Below are 18,968 nucleotides of genomic sequence, written 5' to 3' on the forward strand. Positions count from 1 at the left end.
TCCTGGGGGAGGGGAAGGAACCTTAGGAGGGGAAGGAGGAGGTGAGGGCTGGCCAGGCTGGGACAGGCTGGGCGGCGGCAGGCAGCTGGCTGGGGAGGTGGTGCCTGCCGAGGCCACAGGCAGCCTGGGCCCTGGCGTGGAGGCGGGGGGGAGGAGCGGAGCCGCCAGCTGTATTTAGCCACCCTGCTCACTCCCACGCAGCAGCGGGATCTGCCTTTTCTCTCCTTACAGCTCCTGGACCCTGACAAACAAAGCCCCCTCAGTGGCACCTCCACTCAAAGGACGGGGGCCTCAGTCCCCAGGGGAAGATGGGGGTGGCACTTCACTGCAGCAGCCAACATGCTCGCACGGACCCATTTGTTTTGATGTGTCCACCAGAGGAGGTACTGACGGCAAATGGCCCCTGTGGTGCCCCTTTCCCTGACCAAATTGCCAAGGTCGCTGATGCTGCAATCCACACCAACAAGCCTCAAATACTCTGGCGCAGGGCCATACCCAGTCTTCTCTGGTGCTAAGAATCAGAGAGCTGTTCGGCCTCCTTCCCAGAGATGCTGGCCCCTCAACTTGAGGGGCCCGGAATCCCACCTCTGCCTCCCTGTTCCTGCCATGGCAGCTTTGGCCCAGCAGCCCCACCCCCGGTTCCTGGGTCTGCACCCAACCCCCCTCCTACAGGCTCTACCAGGGGCCTGTTGGCAACGCTCCCTCACCCCGTCAGCCCCACCAGAGCCAACGGTCAGGAGGATGAGGGCTGCTCCTCTCAGTGGCCCCCACAACTAGCACCCATCTGGACTTGGTGGCGATGGGGCTTGGAGAAGAGCGGCAGAGTAGGGGAGCCGCTGAGGAGAGGTCACACGGCCTCCTCCCGCCTCCTAGCACCCATGCCCCAGGGCCACATTCCCGAGCTGTGACCCGTGTTTCCCAACATTCCCAGTGAAGACGGGGCGGGGGCGGGGGCGGGGGGCACCATTCAGGTTGGCTGTCCTGACATGGGGGTGGAAAGGGGAGTCAGGATGGCACTTGATGAGCCTCTGCTCTGGGCTGGGCCACTAGCTGATGCTGAGATCACCGGCACGGTCCCTGGAGGAAGGCACTCCCTCCCCCTCTGGGGTCACTTCCAGGTTGCACGGCACTGAAGCAGCTCAAGGGCCCAGGGAGGGACTGCGGAGATTAGAGCTGGATGGGCAGGGTTTGCAGGGAGCCAGAGACCCCTGGTGGTATCTGGGGGAATAGCACCCTAGGGGCGTCAGGGGACCAAGTGATTCAGGAGTCCTCAAGCCCCTTAGAGAGGGGAACTGTCATAGCAGCCCAGGCAGGACGCTCAGGCTCCAAAGGAGTCAGAACTAGGCCTCTTCAAAACAAGGCAGTGGCCCCTCACCCCTCTGTACCCCCAGAACTGCAAGAACAAGGAGGCTGATCAAGGATTTGTCTCCAGCTCGCAGAGCCTCTGGGGCTCCACACCAGGCCTTGGCGCCACCCGACTTTTCACTGGCCCCACTGCCAAAACCATCTCTGTCCCTATATCCCAGCCCTGCTCCACCCACAAGCCTGGCTCTCACTGTGGGAAACACAGTTACACCAGCCAAGGAGACGGCAGCAGGTGCCCCCCAAATCTAAGATGCACATATGCCCGCCATGTGCTGGCCCTACACACTCTTGTGCCCTTGTCTCGCCTTTCAACACTGCTTCCAGGTCAGATTCATTTAATGAAAATAATGGCATTGGGGAGCCCACAAGTTGGGAAGCCCTTCATCTCCAGACCAGTGCATCTCAACATCCCCTAAGGTGTCCCCAGGATGGATACAGTCACAGCCACCTACATGAAAGGCGTCACACAGGGCCCTCTACATCAGGGTTTCTCAGAGTCGTCCCTGAACCACCCACATCAGGACTACCTGGGAAGCTGTTTAAACTATAAATTTCTGGGCCTTACTCTGACCTGAAGAAACATGGGAAATTTGTTAAAAGGCATCCCCCAGGGTGATTCTTATGCACACAAAAGTTTAGGGACCCCTGGGACCCTCATGGGAGGAGGACAACCCAAAGAGGTGGTATCACTAACTCCCACCTCACTCGGCTAACAAACTTCAAGGCCAGGCTCCGAACCTTGGAGGCCTGGCTCCACAGCCCATATGCTTCGCACTGCACCACCTGGCCTCCCACCTGGCGCAAGGTCCCTGACTCACGGCAGTGCTGCGCAGAGTTCACCTGGCACCAGAATCGTGTGGAGTGCTCCTTAAATCACAGCTCACTGGGCCCCAGCCCCAGAATTTCTGATCCAGTAGGTCCGGCTGGGGCTGATATCACGTATCTCTAACACATTCCCAAGGTGCCGACGACGCTCCTGGTCTGGGGACCACACTTTGAGGACCACTACTCTGTGGTCTCCTCTGCCATCCCAACCTCCACTCTCAGGCAGATCCTCGTTACCCTTTGCAGATGCAGGTCCCCCCCAGCCCCTGCATACGACCCAGGTTTTTCTAGGGCCTTGTGAAAGTCTCTACCCCCGTTGCCACCTCACACACAGTCCCTGCGGTCCGCTCAGCCCCTGACTGTCCAGGAGGGCCTCAGGTATGGCTGGAAGGGCTGACAGTGGTGAAGGCATAGTAATGCCCTCAGAAACCTTCTGGCTGGTTGGGATGAACAACCAGATACACACACGACTGTAACAGCAAGCACGAATAAGGTGGCAAGAGAGGGGCAGATAAGGGCCAGACAAGTACAGAGAGCAGGACATTGCTTTTGGCTCAGGGAAGAAGGGAAAACTGATGGAAGGGTGGTATTAGAATTAAGAGTTTGGTTTAAGCAGGAAAAAGCAGGTTTCCTGGCAGAGGAAACCACTTGAGCAAATGCTCAAAGGCAGAAAGCGTGTGCAGAGAACTGTAGCTCAACCTTCTGGCTCAGAACTGGGTAAACAAGAAAGAAGTGGGACATGGAGTGTTGGAGCAGGTGCCTCCAGCCACCCTTGGGTCATCCTCAGGTCCAGGTGGTCAAGGCCAGGAGTGTGGCCTTCACTCTGAAGGCAAAGGGGAGCTACGTGAGGTTTCTGAGGAAGGAGTAACATGCTGGAGGTTCACAGCATGTACATAAATGGTCTGGCTGTTCACAGCCGGCTCTCCACACGCATCGTCTCAGGATTTCTATATATGTCTGCTGTGCAATCCCACCACGGAAGTGAGGGAAAAGAATGCACAGGCTGGCCTGCAGGTGGGAATTTCCGCAGGTGCTGCTGTGAGTATCTCCCCTTGGAAAAGGAGAAGGGCTGTGCTGAGAATGTTTCCATTTTGGCTTAAAATGGACAACGAAGCGGAGAGAATTTCACCTGGGCAGCCTGACCTAGCCATGGAAGTGGTTAACTCCCTACGTGGGTTACTTGGGGTTGCTGCATGTTTAGATAAATTGGCACCCATGATAGATTAGGTCCCCATTCTTCTTCTTCTTTTTTTTTGGCCTTACCACACGGCTTGCAGGATCTTAGTTCTCCGACAAGGGATGGAACCCAGGCCCTCAGCAGTGAAAGTGCTGAGTTCTAACCACTGGACTGCCAGGGAATTCCCCACCCTCATTCTTCTGACAGCTGTGGGTGAGGACCCCCATTCTGAGGTAACAGCCTTGGGGGAAGGCACGGATTGGGGCCGACCTGCTTCTGGTAGACAGGAGTGGAGAGGGAGGGCTGAGTCGGGTCAAGGGACCACACTGGTTTCTTAGATGCTGTCCAAACCCCCATCAAGGATGGACAAAAAGGCCGTGTGGCATTTCAAGATCCTCTCCATGGGCAGCCACTGCCTTCCCAAGGGAAAACCTGTAATTCTGCAGCAGCCGGCCAAGACCAGGGCCAGGAAAAGAGGGGGGGCAGATGTTGGTGCCGTGATTTCTTCTTCCTTTCCTTTTATGTTCGTGACCTCCAATAAACCACCTCTTTTCTGTTATGGTGGTGCTGGTCCTATAGGTGGGACCACAATGAGCTTTGTTAAGCCTCATCCTCTGGCCAAAAGGTCCTTAGCTAAATCATTAGCCCCACAGAGCCTCACAAATCTTATCAAGGAAGTAGCCCAGGAGTTACAATGACCCTTGCTTTGTAGATGAGAACACGGTGGCCAGCTAAGGGGAAGTATAGAAGCCAAGGTCTCAGCTGGAAAATTCTAGAACCTTGGGCTCAAATATATGAGACCTGTGCCTGAGGGGAGGACTGAAGGCAGCAGGATGGAGGCCCAGGTGCACGAATCCCCTATATTCCCCCTACTCCTGACCAGAGCCTGCGGTGGGGGTGAGCCGAGCATGGGCACACCAGGCACTCAGGGAAACAAAGCAGGACCAGAGCCACGGGGAACGTGGGGACTCAAGAGAGGAAGGAGAGGAACCCTCCCCCCAGGCTGACCCACCCACAGAGGGCATCGATAGTCTCTGCCTCTCCACCCCCTGCCCCAGGAGCTCAGGCTCACAATTCCACCTTAACCCTGAACCCTTTCAGAGTCATGGGAAAGGGGGATGGTACAGAACAGTAGTTAGGAATACAGGTTTGGGAGACCCGGGGACAGGGCTTCATTTCACGACCCGGCCTCCCAGTGGCCTCCACTCCTAGAGCTGAGCACCCCAACAGGGTAGCCACGAGCTTCCTTAGACTATTTCAGTGCACTTTAACTAAAATAAAATGGAAAAGTCAGCTTTTCAGTCACACTAGCCGCACTTCATGTGCTCAACGGCCGGCCACATGTCGCCAGGGGCTACCCTTTTAGTGCACGTGAGAACATTGCTATCATCGGTTCTACGATTAGCGATGCTCTGGAGTAATTTGCTAAAGCGTTCCAAGTCTCAGCTTCCTCATCTGTAACATGGGCATGATAATAGAGGCTACCTCCCAGTGGGGGATTAAATGTGATAACCCAATCAACACAGGGCCTGATACACACGAAACAGGCAGTAAACGCTAAGGAGTCATGTTATCTTATTCTGCCATCCATACTAAGTTCATCTGCTTCACAGGTGACTATTTCCATCACCCTAAATCACCTACTGCTTCTAACATTCTTAGGCAGATGATAGATGCTCAGTAAAGGCTGCCGGCCTTGTGCTAACTCTGTCACTTTATGCTTTCATCTTCCCATCTGTAAGACGGTAATATTACTACCTGAGATGTCCCTCTTCAAGGGGTATATATGGTGCGGTGCTCTCCAAACACAAGAAGCTGCTTAGAGAGATGTAGCACTCGGCACCCGACTGGTGCTCACTTTGGTTAAGCACACCTCCCACACTCCCCAAGCCCCCGCCCCAATCCACACACCCCCTTTGGGAGCATGACCATGGTCTCCGCAGAGTTTACCAGTGGGGTGGAGCAGGCTGGGAGGGAGCCAGGGCTGGGGTGGGGCTGTCAGAGGCGGTGAAGACAGGCTGTGCCCCCCAAATCGCAGCACCCAGGGAACTACCTCTTCAGTTCTCCCTGTTCCCGAAGTTCCCAACCAGGAACTGAGATCTGTGGGATCTCAAAAGCTTGTCCTGTTGAGGGGGGAACTCCAAGAGGGCACTGGGAAGCCAGCCCTGGTTAGCACGGGGGGCCGTGAGGAGCAAGAAAGGGAGGTGGTTCCGTGAGGCCTCTTGCACAAGACGCTATACACTCCCTCCCCCAACCCGCTCCGCTCCCAGCCTGGGCGCACACACACCCTTCCCTTGCTCCGCCCCCTCACTCCCTACAGACTCCAGACCTGGGACCCCCTCCCTTGCCAAATGTCTGTGCCACCCACTGGTCCCGCCCATTTCTGCTGCTCTCTGGGTCCACTGGCCCCCGTCCAGCTGCTCTGGACCAAACAGTGCCTTGTAGGGTAAGAAAATCTGCTTTTTCCACGACAGCCAAATCTAGACTCACATGCCTGCCCCTCAAGCCCTGGGGCCCTCCAGCCAGCCTGACTTACAGAAGCTGTTCCCTGGCTGCAACACCTGGTACAGCTGACTACCGTGATGAAGCTTTCTGGCTCCCCAGGGTGGAGGAGGCACAGAGATGCTGTGATGGGCTGAAGACCCAGGGACTGGGAAATATGGAGGGACTGCAGGCCTGGCAAGGGCAGGGGAGGAGTCCCCAAGGCACAGACAGTCTGAAGAAAGGGCAGAAGAGGAAGAGGCAGTTTCCCAGCAGCCTCGTGGAAACCCACGCTCCTATGGACATCACCCCTTAATGACGCTAACAACTAACATTTGTCTACAGTTTTACAGTTCATAAAGCTCGTTCACACATTTGCTTTCATTCGTAAGGACGGTATAATTATCTCTGGTTTACAAACGAGGAAACTGAAGTGCAGGGAGCTTCTGCGTGGCGAATGCAGAACTCCCAGTCAAGTGCTGACAGCTGCCTTGCCCAAGCCTCCTTCCCAACCTTAAAAGGCTCCCAAATGGCCCCAAGCCAGTATTGGGGCAACCCGCCCACAAGCCCGTGCCAAATCTCAGCCCAAGCCAGGTATTGACCGGAGTCCTGGAGCCAGGTCTGAGCCACCTAAGGGGGAGCTGGGAGCTGAGTCAGAAGGCAGATCCCAGAGGTGATGGAAGGACGGAAGCATGCAGCAGAGGGATGGGTATGATTCAGCGTGGCGGGAGGGGTGAGGAGAAGGAGAAAGCCTAACACACGGGCTCCTGGGAGGTGTACGTAAGCTAAGGAAGAGGAAGACCTGCAGTTCTGCAAAGCCAGACGTGTGCGGCCCAAAGGATCTAATGCAGGACTGGGACTGAGGTCAGATGCCACCGAGAACTCCCTAATCGTGACGGTGCTGAGGCCCCAGGACCATAGCAAATTGGGCTCTGTAATCTCGTCTCCTGCAGCACTGAGTGAAAGAAAGGGATAGAACAGTGCGTGCTGTTCCCTCTACAGGCATGCCCGGCCCCACCCCCTGCCCATCTAATTCCCAGGCTCCTCAGGGCTCTGATGTCTCTCAGTCCAGCATCCCACAACACTGACCGACCACTTGGCTGCTCTAGGCACTGGGTTCATCTGCCCTGCACTGTCCGCCAACCCAGGTCCTCTGATCTAAGTTCATGACCCAGTGATAATATCCTTAAGGGTTGAGTCTGTGACTTTTCCTTCTGGAACACCCCCTACCCAGCCTCACCTATCCTCCCCACCACTCCCCGCCCAGGGCTAGCACCTTGTCAGGCCCAGCAACCTGAATGACTTGAACTGGCCGTGCACACTGACACCAGTCCTCAACCTGAAAGAAAGTGGGCTTAAATCCAAAGGAAGTAGTCCGACACCAAGAAAGGACTTTCATAAAAACAGAAAACGAGGTAGCCTCAGCCACTGCCACCTCCCGAAAGGCGCTCTCGGCTGTACCTTCTTTAGGGCTCTGGGTTCCACAGAAGGAGCAAGGGAGTGGGGGAGGGCTATGGCACTTAAAAGCATCTCTTTTTACTGCGGGGGTGGGGAGGGTGGCCGTTCTAGACAGGAAATGGCCTCAAAAGACTCCTGATGGCTTTTAAGCCTTTTGAGCTGGGAGACTCTTATTCTCTGAGACTCAAGAATAATTTGCTTTCTCCACAGGACCCTGATCAGGGAAATGCCATGGGAGGATGGCATTTAGATGATGCTAAAGACAAATTTCAATGACTTCATGAGTTGGCCCATCTGGTGTGTGCCTTGGGAATTTGGCCCCTGCCCTGAAGCCAGGGCCATTTAAAATGCTTCCACCAGAGCAGCCAACACACGAGAACAGACTGCACACTGGTTGAGAGCCCAAGCTCCAGGCTAGGAATGGGAAGGGTCACTGCTCACCCCACCCGGCCCCAGGGCCCGCGGGCTCCCTACCAGGTCTCACGGCCAACGCAGCAGCACAGCTGGCCTGGCCCAGCTCGTTGGTGGCAGTAGCTGTATAGCTCCCTGAGTCGGCTGCCCGGGCCTCGCGGAGCAGCAGGGTGTGCCGCTCGCCTTCGGCCCGAATGAGAAGGCGGCCATCACTGCGCAGCGAGGACCCATCCTTCTGCCAGGACACTGTGCGGAAGCAGCGGGTTAACTAGGTTGCCGTTGCCCAAAGGGGCCCACTGGGGCCCGCCCCACCCCACACAGAGCCCACGGCACTCCTCTCCCACCCTAGGGAAACCCGAGGAATGCCCCTCAGTCACAGAAGCCCAGGCCTGCCCCCCCCCCCCCACTCTCAAGGGATTCTGGAAAAGCTTCCCTCACACACACACAGAGGAGTTCGGCCAGCCCCATGGAGCAATGATCTCCCCCCTTCACCCACCCTACCCTGCCCTCTGAGGACTGGGGTGGGGGGCAGGGAGGGGGGGATCTCCCCTCCCTCTCTCCATCTTAGCCTGGCCCCAGGCCTAGAGCTCACCTTGGGGTGGGGGGTTGGCGGTGACAATACATTTGAGCAGCACATCCACCCCGGGGGCCACCACCGCATTCTGTAGGGGTATCTCAAAGGCTGGAGCCTCCAGGGGCTCCTCTCCAGCAGACACATAGGAGTCATCCGAAGACTCTGCCGGAGACATGGGTGACAGGGTAAGGGGACATGGTCCCTGTGGGGATGACTCAGGGGGAGAGGGGGCAAACCCAGAGAGAGGGGCTTCTAGAAGGCAAGGGTTAGGGAGCAAAGGTCTCTCTCCTGAATGTCCTGAGACAGGAAAGAAAGGAAGACAGAAGGGAGTTCTTAAACAGGACAGGGCGGCCTGGACTCCACAATGGTTTGGCTGCTCAATTTCAGCCAGAGTTAGAGTGCTGGTTTCTGGAGGAAGACAGGGGCTGTGCTGTGTATGTCTTTACACAAATCAGGCATCAGGGATGGTAGATCAGGCCCTGCGTAAGGTGCTCTCAGGGGCACAAGACTTCGCAAGCTTCCAAACAGACAGAAGACAAGCCAACAGCAAACCAAGACTTGAGCAATGATAGTGTCACAGGGCAACATGTGGTGAACTATCAAACTAGTGATGCCACTGGATTCAAAAGAGGGAGTGGCAGGTGCTTCCGGTAGCCCCCTGAGAGGACTCATGAAGATCAGCTTAGATTGTGTTCATTCATCAAACAGTTAACACTGCACTTACTGCTTACTCTGTACAGGTACCAGGGACACAACAGGAAATAAGATGCAGTCCCTGCTTACAGGAAGCTTGTACACACAAAGAGATCATAAAACTCCACTGTTGTGGCTCTCTTTGGGTATTTTCTAATTCTGACATTCTATAAGCTAGATAAAGCACAGTGTATGTAGCCAAAAGAACAGTGAGGATCCCAATTATGCTGTTTTCTAGCCCCATAACCTTGGGCAAATTAGATAATCTCTGTGCCTCAGTTTTATCTGTAAGATGGAGCTGATAAATAACACCCAACATCTTGCAGAGCTGACATACAAATTAAAATAAAGTAACATCCCTAAGTGCCCAGTTAACACAATGCCTGGGACATGGCTGTGGATATGCAACAATGTGGCTCAGGAAATGGCTGTGGATATGCAACAATGTGGCTAGCAGGATCATGAACAGATTCCTAATCATCTCTAAAGATTTTGAGACAGTAATACTAAAATGAAAAATAACGTGATAAAAAACAAAAAACAAAAAACCAGGGTTGGTATAGGCACTGAAAGAGATACTGACAGGGCGTCCTAGGAGCAGGGGGTGGAGGTATCTGGCCTGAGAAAGCAGCTGAGGTGGGAGCGAGTCAAGGACAGCTTCCTCTGTCTCGCTCCAGGAGTGGCCTCAAGTTGATGTTCAGTTAGGCAGAGTTAGGGGCAGCAAGGGCATTCTGGCTACTGGCCACCATCCACGGGAAGACTGAGAGACAACACACAGTCAGCTCAGCCATGCAGGGACTCAAAGATGGGAGAGAGGAGGCTAGAAGGCAGGCTGGGTCAGATCTTAGTAGCTATGATGGGGCAGGAGATGGTGCCGGGATGGGAAGGTAAATATTGAGAACCGGCTTGGCCCAAAGCTCACCTGTAATAGGGACATGACCAATTATTTATTGAGACGGGCTTGTCTCTTCCCCCACAGAGGGGTGGGGGGTGGAGGGGCTCCTTAGGTTCCCACAGTACCTCCCCCCACCATTAGGTCCACCGTTAAGGCCAGCAGGCCACTGGACTCAGGGGCCCTATAGCAAACATTGGGCACCAGGTGTCTACTCACACCTCGGCTCCGCCCAGCCTCCAACAAAACACTCGCACACTCTGCGTCACCAGCGGGCAGGTTATACACAAGGGGCCTTCACAATCCTTCACTCAAACTCGAACCTGGGGCCATGCCGTCCCTGGGAAACCGCACCCTTGCAGCTGCCTAGCAGCCTCGCTCTTCCCAGACACGCTCCCACCCAGGTCTCAGCACCTCTTCTACCCTCCCCGAGGCCTTACCGAGCTCAGGCGAGGTGGGCCGGGCCCGGCGACCTCTGCCCTGGCTGCGGGCCCCTCGGCGGTCCCAGGCCCCCCAAGGGCCGTCCTCCTCCGGCCCTCTGCGCAGCCTCTTCTCGGCCTCAGGCCCCGCCCTGTTCTTCTCCAAGGTCTGGGGCACAGCAGCGCCCTCCTGGCCCGGCGTGGCCCAGGGCAGGAAGCGCACGGCCTGTGGCGGGGGCTCCCGCTTCCGACCCGGGGGCGCTTTCGTCCTGGTCTCGGGGAGATCGGCGGCCGGGGACGGCACGGGGCTCCGGCACTCCTGGATGGCTCTGCCCCGGGTCAGCGGGAACTGGTCCCGGCGCCTAACCTCCTGCTGCGGGCCTTCCCCCGGCTCCGTCCTGCCCGCTGGCCCGCGGCTCCGGGGCCTCCCTGGCTCATCCCCGGGCTTCCCCGCGACACTGGGAGGGGGCGGCTGGGCGTCGGCGGGGCTCAAGGCCCGCGGGGTCTTGGGGGTGGAGGGCTGGGAGAAGAGCGGGGGCTCGCCGGGCTCTCGAGGGGACGGAGCGCGCTGCAACGTGGCGCGCAGGGACTTGTGCGAGCGCACCAGCTCCTCCCGCGACGCGGAGCGGCGGATGCGGCCCAGCTCCTGGGCGAAGCGCAGCTCGAGGTCAGAGGCCCGGCTGCGCTGCCGCGTGCGCTCGTCCAGGGAGGCCGCCTTCTGCCGGAACAGGCGTCGCTGCTCGGCCACGCTGCGCGCCGGCGCTTGCAGCTCCTCCTGCGACGCCCCGGGCGTGCCCCACGGCCCGCCGCCCTCGGACTTGGGCTGCTCTAGCGAGCGGGCCTTGCGCAGGGGCACCCAGGGCCGCAGGGGCGCCGGCGGTGAGTCGCTGCGCTCCAGGCTGCGCCGGCGCTCCTCGAAGAACTGCAGCTTGTCCAGGATGCGGGAGCCGGCGCGCACCAGCCTCGGCGAGCGGCCCAGCGCCGACTGGCGGCCCGAGGCCTCGCTCAGGGGCGTCTGGGGCCGGGACTCCGCTGTGCCCGCTAGCGAGGGCCCCGAAGACTTGGACTTTTTCCCTTGCTTCTCTTCGGCGGTGGCGTCCTCGGGCGGCACCGGCTCCCGGGTGCGCCGGTGGGGCGGTTGGGGAGGGGCTGGGGGCTGGGCTCCGGGTCTCGGTGGGGGCCGCTTGCCCACCCGAGGGGACGGTGGGCGCAGCAGCGCGGATTTGGAGGGAGGCGGGAGGGCCGGGCGACGGGGGGCTTCGCTGGCCGGCTGAGGCTGAAGGTCAGGCTCCTCCCTGTGCAATCCGCTCTGAGGGAGACTGCTGCAGGACCAAGACGAAGAGGGGCAGAAGATTCAGGGGGCCTCCCCTCCTAGACCTTCAGGTCGTGACAGGAATCGGGCGGTGGGCATGCTGGGAAGGCTTGGGGGTGACATGGGCCAGCCCCTCCTCCTCCCCCCTCCAAGAGGAAGGCACAGCCAGAGCAGGTGCTGGGGAGAGGCTGGCAGCTCTGGCACCGGAAGATTGGGCTGGTGGCTGGGTCCAGGTACAGACTCAGTCCCAGGGGCTCTGGCCAGCCCCCTCCCCCCAGCCCCAGAAGCTGGGAAACAGCAGAAACAGAACTGAGTGGTGGGAGAGAAAATAATGAGGCTTAGGACCAGAAGGATGAAGTGGTGAGGGAAGGCAGGAGGGCTGGATGGGGAGGGGCCCTCTCGGGAATGCAGCCTCCTACTCATTCCTGCCCCCAGCTGGCCCCCATAGCCCTGCCCATCCTCAGCAGGACATACCCCCTTCACCGTGCCCCTGGAAGAACAGGCATAAGCTTTCCAGGAGCAATGCCCTTATCCCTGAGATTGCCTAGCACCTCCTCACACCTGAGCCCCTCAGCAGTGCTAACAGCAGGTGGCAGGCAGTTGGGGTCCCTGGGGTGGGAGACCCAGGTTCCTGTTCCCTTTGATAAATCTGCCCCCAGTACAGGGCTTTGACTTTGTCCTGTTCCTGGGAAAGTTACCTTGAGTCCTTGGAAACCCCCCTAAGAAACACAGAAACTCCCCAGAGGGGTATGCTCCGAAATAACTCAGCTCCTGAATAACTACTGTGTGGCCCTGAACAGTGGGTGTGGGAGAAGAGGAGGAGGGAAGAAGCTGGTCGGCCCAGAGTGCCCCTCTCACCTTCAGAGCTTTGATGCCCAAGAGCTGGGCTTCAGTTTCCCCCATCTGGACTCTTAGGGGCACATCAAGTATAGAAATTAGCAAGAAAAGGGATCTGAGATATTAGCGTCGTACCTAACACATAAGAGACAGCTTAATAAAAACTTATGGGGACTTCCCTGGTGGCGCAGTGGTTAAGAATCCACCTGCCAATGCAGGGGGCACGGGTTCGAGCCCTGGTCCGGGAAGATCCCAAATACCGCCGAGCAACTAAGCCTGTGCACCACAACTACTGAGCCTGTGCTCTAGAGCCTGCGACTCACGACTACTGAAGCCCGCACACCTAGAGCCCATGCTCCGCAACAAGAGAAGCCACCGCAATGAGAAGCCCGCGCACCGCAATGAAGACTAGCCCCCACTCGCCCACGCGCAGCAACGAAGACCCAACGCAGCCAAAAATAAATTTATAAAAAAAAAAAAAAAAACTTATGAAGTGGCTCACTGAGTACTTATCATGTGTCAGGCATGTACTGAATGCTTAAAATGCATTGAGTCATTTAATCCTCACAAAAGTCCTTTGAGATAGGACTGTTATTATCTCCATTTACAGATGAAGAAACTGAGGCTGAAAGAGGTGAAGTGCCTTACTAAGGTGACACAGCTAGTAAATGGTTGGTGCTAGGTTGAAACCCAGGTAGTCTGGCTTCTGAGCCCTTGTTCCCTGCAAAATGGGATTTTGGGGGCACAGAAGGGAGGAGAAATAGTACGGTACTGGCCAAGAGCAGAAGTTCTAGGGATGCCCGAGTGTCAGGATGTTTTAAACTACCCGGGTCAGCCACCTACACTGCAGACCTCACCTCTGATGGGGGGCGGGGATGCAATCCAGAGTGCCCTAGGGAGCAGAACCTCAGCCAGCCACCTACGGGGAGGCAGTCTACTCTGGGGGAGGGACAACAAAGTCGCTGAGGAATGGCCTCTGGGAACTGGGTGAGGCATGGAGAGAAATTGGGGACAGCAGAGCAGGCCTGTTGCCGGCAGCTTCCAGCTCTAGGCCAGCCTCTGTACCACAGATATCACTAAGGAAATAGGTTCCTCCGAAGTTGCCATAGCAACTCCAGGCTCAGGCTGGGGCCTGGCAAAGAAAGGCAGGGAAGGAAAAGGCAAGTCCAGGGCACGGGAGTGCCCGGCTAATGCCAACCAGATAAAGCAAGGGCGCCTCCCCTGCGCCTGCCCGGGACCTCTCCCCTGCCTATCACTAGCAAGCTCAGCCACTCTCACAAAGGCCTCCCCCCACCAGGCCCCTTCTTTCTCCTCCATGATGGTACCTCCCCCACACACCCATACCCATCACGAATCAGGCCCCCCCACCGTCGGCTCCCCAAATGCCCCCTAATACCTCTCTCATCAGCCACTCCCCTCTTCTACCATAGCACTCCCTCCTGTATCTGCCAGCCTCAAATCTCCAAAAATGGCTCCAACGCCTCCAACACCCCTGCTCCTCACCGCCGCCTACCAGGACAACCTTCAACCCCACCCTTGGGCGTCTCCCGCGAGATCCTCACATGCCGCCACCTCCATCACTCCAGCCCTCTGCCTCCACCCCAGGCCCCCGCCATCGCCATTCCTCCCCGCCCCAGCCCCCTGCCTTCCATGCACCTCACATCCCCCTGCTTTCCCAGGCCCCCGGCCCCAGCTACCCCCTGACCGCCTCGCTCGCTTCTGTCTCCTGGTTGTGTTCTCGCTCCCTCCTGCTCTCCCGGGAGCTGCCGTGCGGAAAGGTTCAGTTCCTCCCAGAAAAAGGCCCACATGGGACCAGGAATGTGCAGAGAGATGAAAAGGCAGCAGCTGCTGAGACAACAGGCACGGAGGGGGCCCTGGTGGGGGGATCCTGGGGACAACTGGAGCCGGAATGGGCGAGGCAGGAGAGGGCCCCTGGGAGAGCGGAGAGTTTGGAGGAGACGAGGAAGGCAGAGAGGGGTCCATGAGACCATGGAGATGGCACAGTGAGCCAGGACAGGTGGCAGCAGGAGGGTGTGGGTGGTGATGGCACAGGAGGAGGATGGAGCCGTGTGGGAAGGCAGAGTGGGTAGCTGGGGCCAGGAGTGGAAGCAGTGGGGGGGTGGTGGAGAAGTGCACAGAGGGATGGATGGTGCAGGGGATGGGGGGGGTGGAGGCTGATGAGCAGTGAGGGGCAGTGCAGGACGGCATGGTAAGGTGGGACAGTGCGGGCCCAGGCGAGGCCATTACTTACACGTGGATCGAGAGCGCCCGTCCTCTGTACAGGCTGAATGCGCTGCCGTACAGGTCACTGGCCACCGAAAGGCTATCCTCTGACCCCCAGCTTGCGCCCACCAGATTAGCTCGAGACGCCCGTACCAGCGGCTCCACCCCCAGGTGCCGTGGCCCGGCCCCGGTTGCCTGTGCTTGCCTTGGGCTGCCCAGGTGGCGGTGGGTGCCACCCCTGCTGCCCGCTTCCTGTTCCAGGACCGTCTGCCCGCTGCCCCACCAGCTCACTTGCTCCTCTGAGGTGCCTGTCACGGAGGTCGGGGGTGTGTCCAGGGAGGTGCCCACCAGGGTGTCGGAGCCCTCTAGAGAAAGGAGCACAGTGAAGCGAGGCACCTCTTGTGGGAAGGCCGTCTGCCGGCTCTGTGAGCGCCCCAGAGAGCTCACCCGTTGGGGTGCTGAAGGCCCCGTCATCCCGAAGCTCCAGGCGCTGGGTCCCCTGCACGTCGCTGATGTCATCCTCGCCCGTCTCCGAGTCTGGAGCAGAAGGGGTCTGTGTGGGCAGGGCTCCCCTCCCTCTGACTCCAACTCTTCCCTCTGTCACCTCCTGCCTCCCCCACAGGAGGCTCCGTATCGCCACCAGCAGGGCTTCCAGCGTCTATCTCCTCCCCGCCCCCCCCCCCCGTTTCTCCCCACATCCCGCTGCCCATCCTGAGAGGCGCAGGGTAACCCCTCCCATGCCAGTCCCCTGGCTCCATCTCTGGGCCCCTGGCTCCTCACCCTTGCCTCCTTGGTGGTGGCCTCAAAGCTACCTACAGTCCCCCCTCCCGGCCACTTAATGGACTGCAGGGCTGCAGCCCCTCTCCCTCCTCCCCTGTCAGTGATAACTTAAGTTCCTGTGCAGCCCCCCAAAATAATAAGGTCCTAGGTTCCAAGGCTCTAAATTCTGGGTTCTGGCCCCCCAGGAACAAAGGGGAGTCACCTCAGAGTCGTACTGCCAGGGCACTCGACCAACCGCAGGGCGAGCCTGTCCTCCACCCCAAACCAGCCGGAACACATCAGGGTGCAGCTGAGGCAGGGTGAGGAGAGGCCAGGGTCGGGCAGGGAAGTGGGGAAGTGGAGGGCTAGGGCAGGAGCCAGTTTCCTACCGTAACTTTGCTTTCTGCAGGAGCGGAAAACTTCGCTTCCATAGGAGCAGCAGGAGAGAGACATGGACAGACTGTTATCAGAGGGTTTGTGGGGTCGGGCGCGGTGGGCAGGCAGGACAGAGGGGCCATGAGGCTACCCAGTGCCCAGAGATGCCCTGTCGGGATGGGAGTGGGGGGAGGGAGACACCTGGGATGGGCAAAGCATCTCTCATTCACTGACTGCCTGCAGGCTCCATGGGGCCCCGCACTGGGGAGCCCATGTGCTTTGGCAGATTCTTCAACTAACTACCCAAGCGATTTGGCATCCTTGGCACTTTCACTGGTGCTCCCACTGGCCACACACACACATGGACACACATACACACACCTACTTGTGCTCGGCCCAGCCACAGACCCAGGCCCCCCATTAGGGGTCAGGCCCACCCTCTATTACGATATCTGCATTGTGCATCTGCATTGTGACCTCTCCTTTCAAACGAACCTCCCCATCTGTTCTGCATCATGATGTGACAGGCACCCTCTTTCCGATCTCTCTCTTCTACGGCTGAATGGTCCTCAGAAATGTGGTCTGGCTAGGAGCAAAGTTTCCTGGGCACATTTTTTTTTTTTTTTTTTTTTTTTTTTTTTTTTTTTGCGGTACGCGGGCCTCTCACTGTTGTGGCCTCTCCCATTGTGGAGCACAGGCTCCAGACGCGCAGGCTCAGCGGCCATGGCTCATGGGCCCAGCCGCTCCGCGGCATGTGGGATCCTCCCGAACCGGGGCACAAACCCGTGTCCCCTGCATCGGCAGGCGGACTCTCAACCACTGCGCCACCAGGGAAGCCCTTGGGCACATTTTTTAACTTCCCCAAATTCTATCAGGTTCTGTGCCTCAGTTTCTCCCCGGGTGCCATGACAAGCAGGAGCCGTGTACTGGTTATAGGAGCATGGCACTGAACTCATCCCCACAGGGCCCACAGTTGGAGAACAGTAAGCCCAGGCCCATGATGGGGTGTGCCAGCTAACCCCTCACCCCCATTGCTAGGTCCTCTCTCAGCTGCAAGGGGCCTTCTTGGGTGGGTGGGTGGGTGAGTGTGGGCATGTTGGGGGTCCCGCATCTCATGGGCCATCTTCAAGGCCTGGGTGCCTCATGAAGGGACATGAACCAAGAGGAGGAGTGCTCATGGGGTACAGCAGGCAGCTCATGGTCCACGCACCATGGGTGAGTCGGCCAAAGGCCCGGCGGGAGTGGCCGGTTTTCTGAAAGAGAAAAGCCAGAATGAGTTGTTGAGGGGAAGGCTTGCTCCTGACCTCCCTATACCTCTCGTCCAAACCTCTATATCAAACAGAAAGTCATTCCAGGGGCCAGTGTGGGTGGGGGAAGTGGAAGAGACCCCGGGCAGCTAGCTTCCCCTGTATGGAATGTCTCCACTCTTCCTTGCCTGTCAGCCCTCCCAGCTGGAGCTCCAGCGTGCCTCTGGGGAGGAGCGGGGAGGAAGGAGAGAGGACTAAGGGCTAAAGGCTGGACAGAGGACTGGGGACCTGAGCGACACCCCCCAGAGACAGAGGCTGACTGATGTGAAGGTCGAGACTTGGTGGGGGGGACATGCTTGGATGACTGGGAGATGGAGGGACCAGGACACAGATTCCTGCTGGGGGAAGGACAGACATCTGGGATAGGTGTCAAGAGGGCAGGGAGGGTGACGAAGGGGCAGAGGGTAAGATCCCCCAAAGGGCCGGAGCCTCACGAAAGCAGGAAGGAGGCCCGGGTCCGCGGAGGACGGGGCAGGGCTTGGGGAATGCATTGAGCTCAGCGCAGATCCCTGCGCGGTGCTTTCAGGAGCACCGGAAGATGGAAGGCTCCGGAGTGGGGGGCTGGGGAGAGCCAGGCGGGGGCCAGGGGTTGGACAGAGACTAGAGGTGGCACAGAAGCCCGTGGGCGCTCCACGCCGAGGGCTGCTGCGGGGGCCTCCCCGGTGGTCGCGGGGATCGCGGGCGCTGGAGGGGTCTGCGCTTGGGCGAGGGAAGGGGCCTGACGCAGGCTCGGGAGCCCCCCGGAGCGCGCCCGGCCCGCAGCCTCGGGTACCGGGGTTGGGCAGGCGCGGCTCCGGCGCCCCCTCCCCGGGCCCGGCCGCGGCGACCCGCCCTCCCTCCGGGGCGCCCAGCCCTTCCTGCCCCCTCCCTGCGCCGCCCGCCCCCAGAGCCCTCACCTGGAAACGCTTCTTCACCCACAGCTTCTTCATGGCGGGGGAGGGGGCCGGGCCGGCGGCCGGGCGAGGAGGGGACGGGCGGGGGCGGGGCGGAGTCGGAGGCGGGGCCGGGGGCGAGGCGGGGAGCGGGCGGGGGCCGGCGCCGGTGGCGGAAGGAGCCTCGGGGCCGCGGGAGCCCAGGCGGGAGCCCAGGCTGGGGGAAGGCGGCAGCGGCGGCGGCGGCGGCGGCGGCCGGAGCCGGCCCTTCCCCCGCCAGCCCGCACTCCCCCCACCGGACGCCCCTTCCCTCGCCTGCTCCCCTGCGTCCCCTGGGGCGACGATCACCTGCCTCGCGGCCCCCTCGCCCCGCATCGACACTTGGGGAAACTGAGGCACAGAAAGGGGTGCAGTGGCCCCTAGGAGAGTTCAGGCCACTCTCTCATTGGCCGCCCAACGCGGCGTCCACGCCACCCCCACCCGCCTCCCGCGGGGCTGCTCCGGAAGGTCAGCCGCATCTCCACTGGCTCACTCCACAAACATGCGCACGCGTCCGCCTTTCTAGGCAGTACCCAACACGCCGCAGGGCAGTGGCGCCGGGCGGGGGCGCTCAGATCATACACAGAGCAAGGATCCTCGTAGTGACATGTACCCAGAATGCGAATCCCCCCAGGCTGTTCAGGAAAGCCAGAGAGGGCCCTCGAGTTCCGTGATGATAGGTACTTTGTGCATCTTGGCGTGCGCGCGCGCACACGCACACACACGCGCGCGCGCGCGAGCACACACACACACACACACACACACACACACCCCAGCTAAGGTGCCCAGAGATGCTCCTATTACTCACACATATAACCCACCTTCTCATTCACAGGTGAGCACTCTCACCAAATTTTCTTTGTCCGCCTCTCATTTGGAACCATGCATATTTTGCCTACACAAAACTACCCGCCCCAACAATCATTATAACTAAGTTTCTTAAGCATTT

At 59.1% G+C, this 18,968-nt stretch overlaps 1 protein-coding gene across 11 annotated transcripts in view; it reads right to left on the bottom strand.

Annotated features, from left to right (window-relative positions):
• The window catches only part of SPEG (striated muscle enriched protein kinase), a gene marked incomplete at its 5' end in the record, with an annotated part of 56,542 nt that overhangs the window by 31,130 nt on the left and 6,444 nt on the right, over positions 1-18,968 (bottom strand). For 3 of the 11 annotated variants that reach the window (XM_082630913.1, XM_082630912.1, XM_082630910.1), the window contains 8 exons: positions 7,781-7,963; positions 8,310-8,453; positions 10,317-11,617; positions 14,696-15,032; positions 15,115-15,204; positions 15,816-15,845; positions 17,012-17,054; positions 18,005-18,078. In XM_082630913.1, coding sequence (XP_082487039.1) covers positions 7,781-7,963; positions 8,310-8,453; positions 10,317-11,617; positions 14,696-15,032; positions 15,115-15,204; positions 15,816-15,845; positions 17,012-17,054; positions 18,005-18,037 — 2,161 coding nt within the window. Of the gene's footprint in view, positions 1-7,780; positions 7,964-8,309; positions 8,454-10,316; positions 11,618-14,149; positions 14,665-14,695; positions 15,033-15,114; positions 15,205-15,815; positions 15,851-16,827; positions 17,055-18,004; positions 18,079-18,968 lie in introns of those variants that run through there. The other 8 variants (XM_082630915.1, XM_082630907.1, XM_082630908.1 and 5 more) reach the window with 7 other exon arrangements.

This window comes from Mesoplodon mirus (genome assembly GCF_964341445.2).
Source record: "Mesoplodon mirus genome assembly, chromosome: 8".
Classification (NCBI taxonomy): Eukaryota; Metazoa; Chordata; class Mammalia; order Artiodactyla; family Ziphiidae; genus Mesoplodon; species Mesoplodon mirus.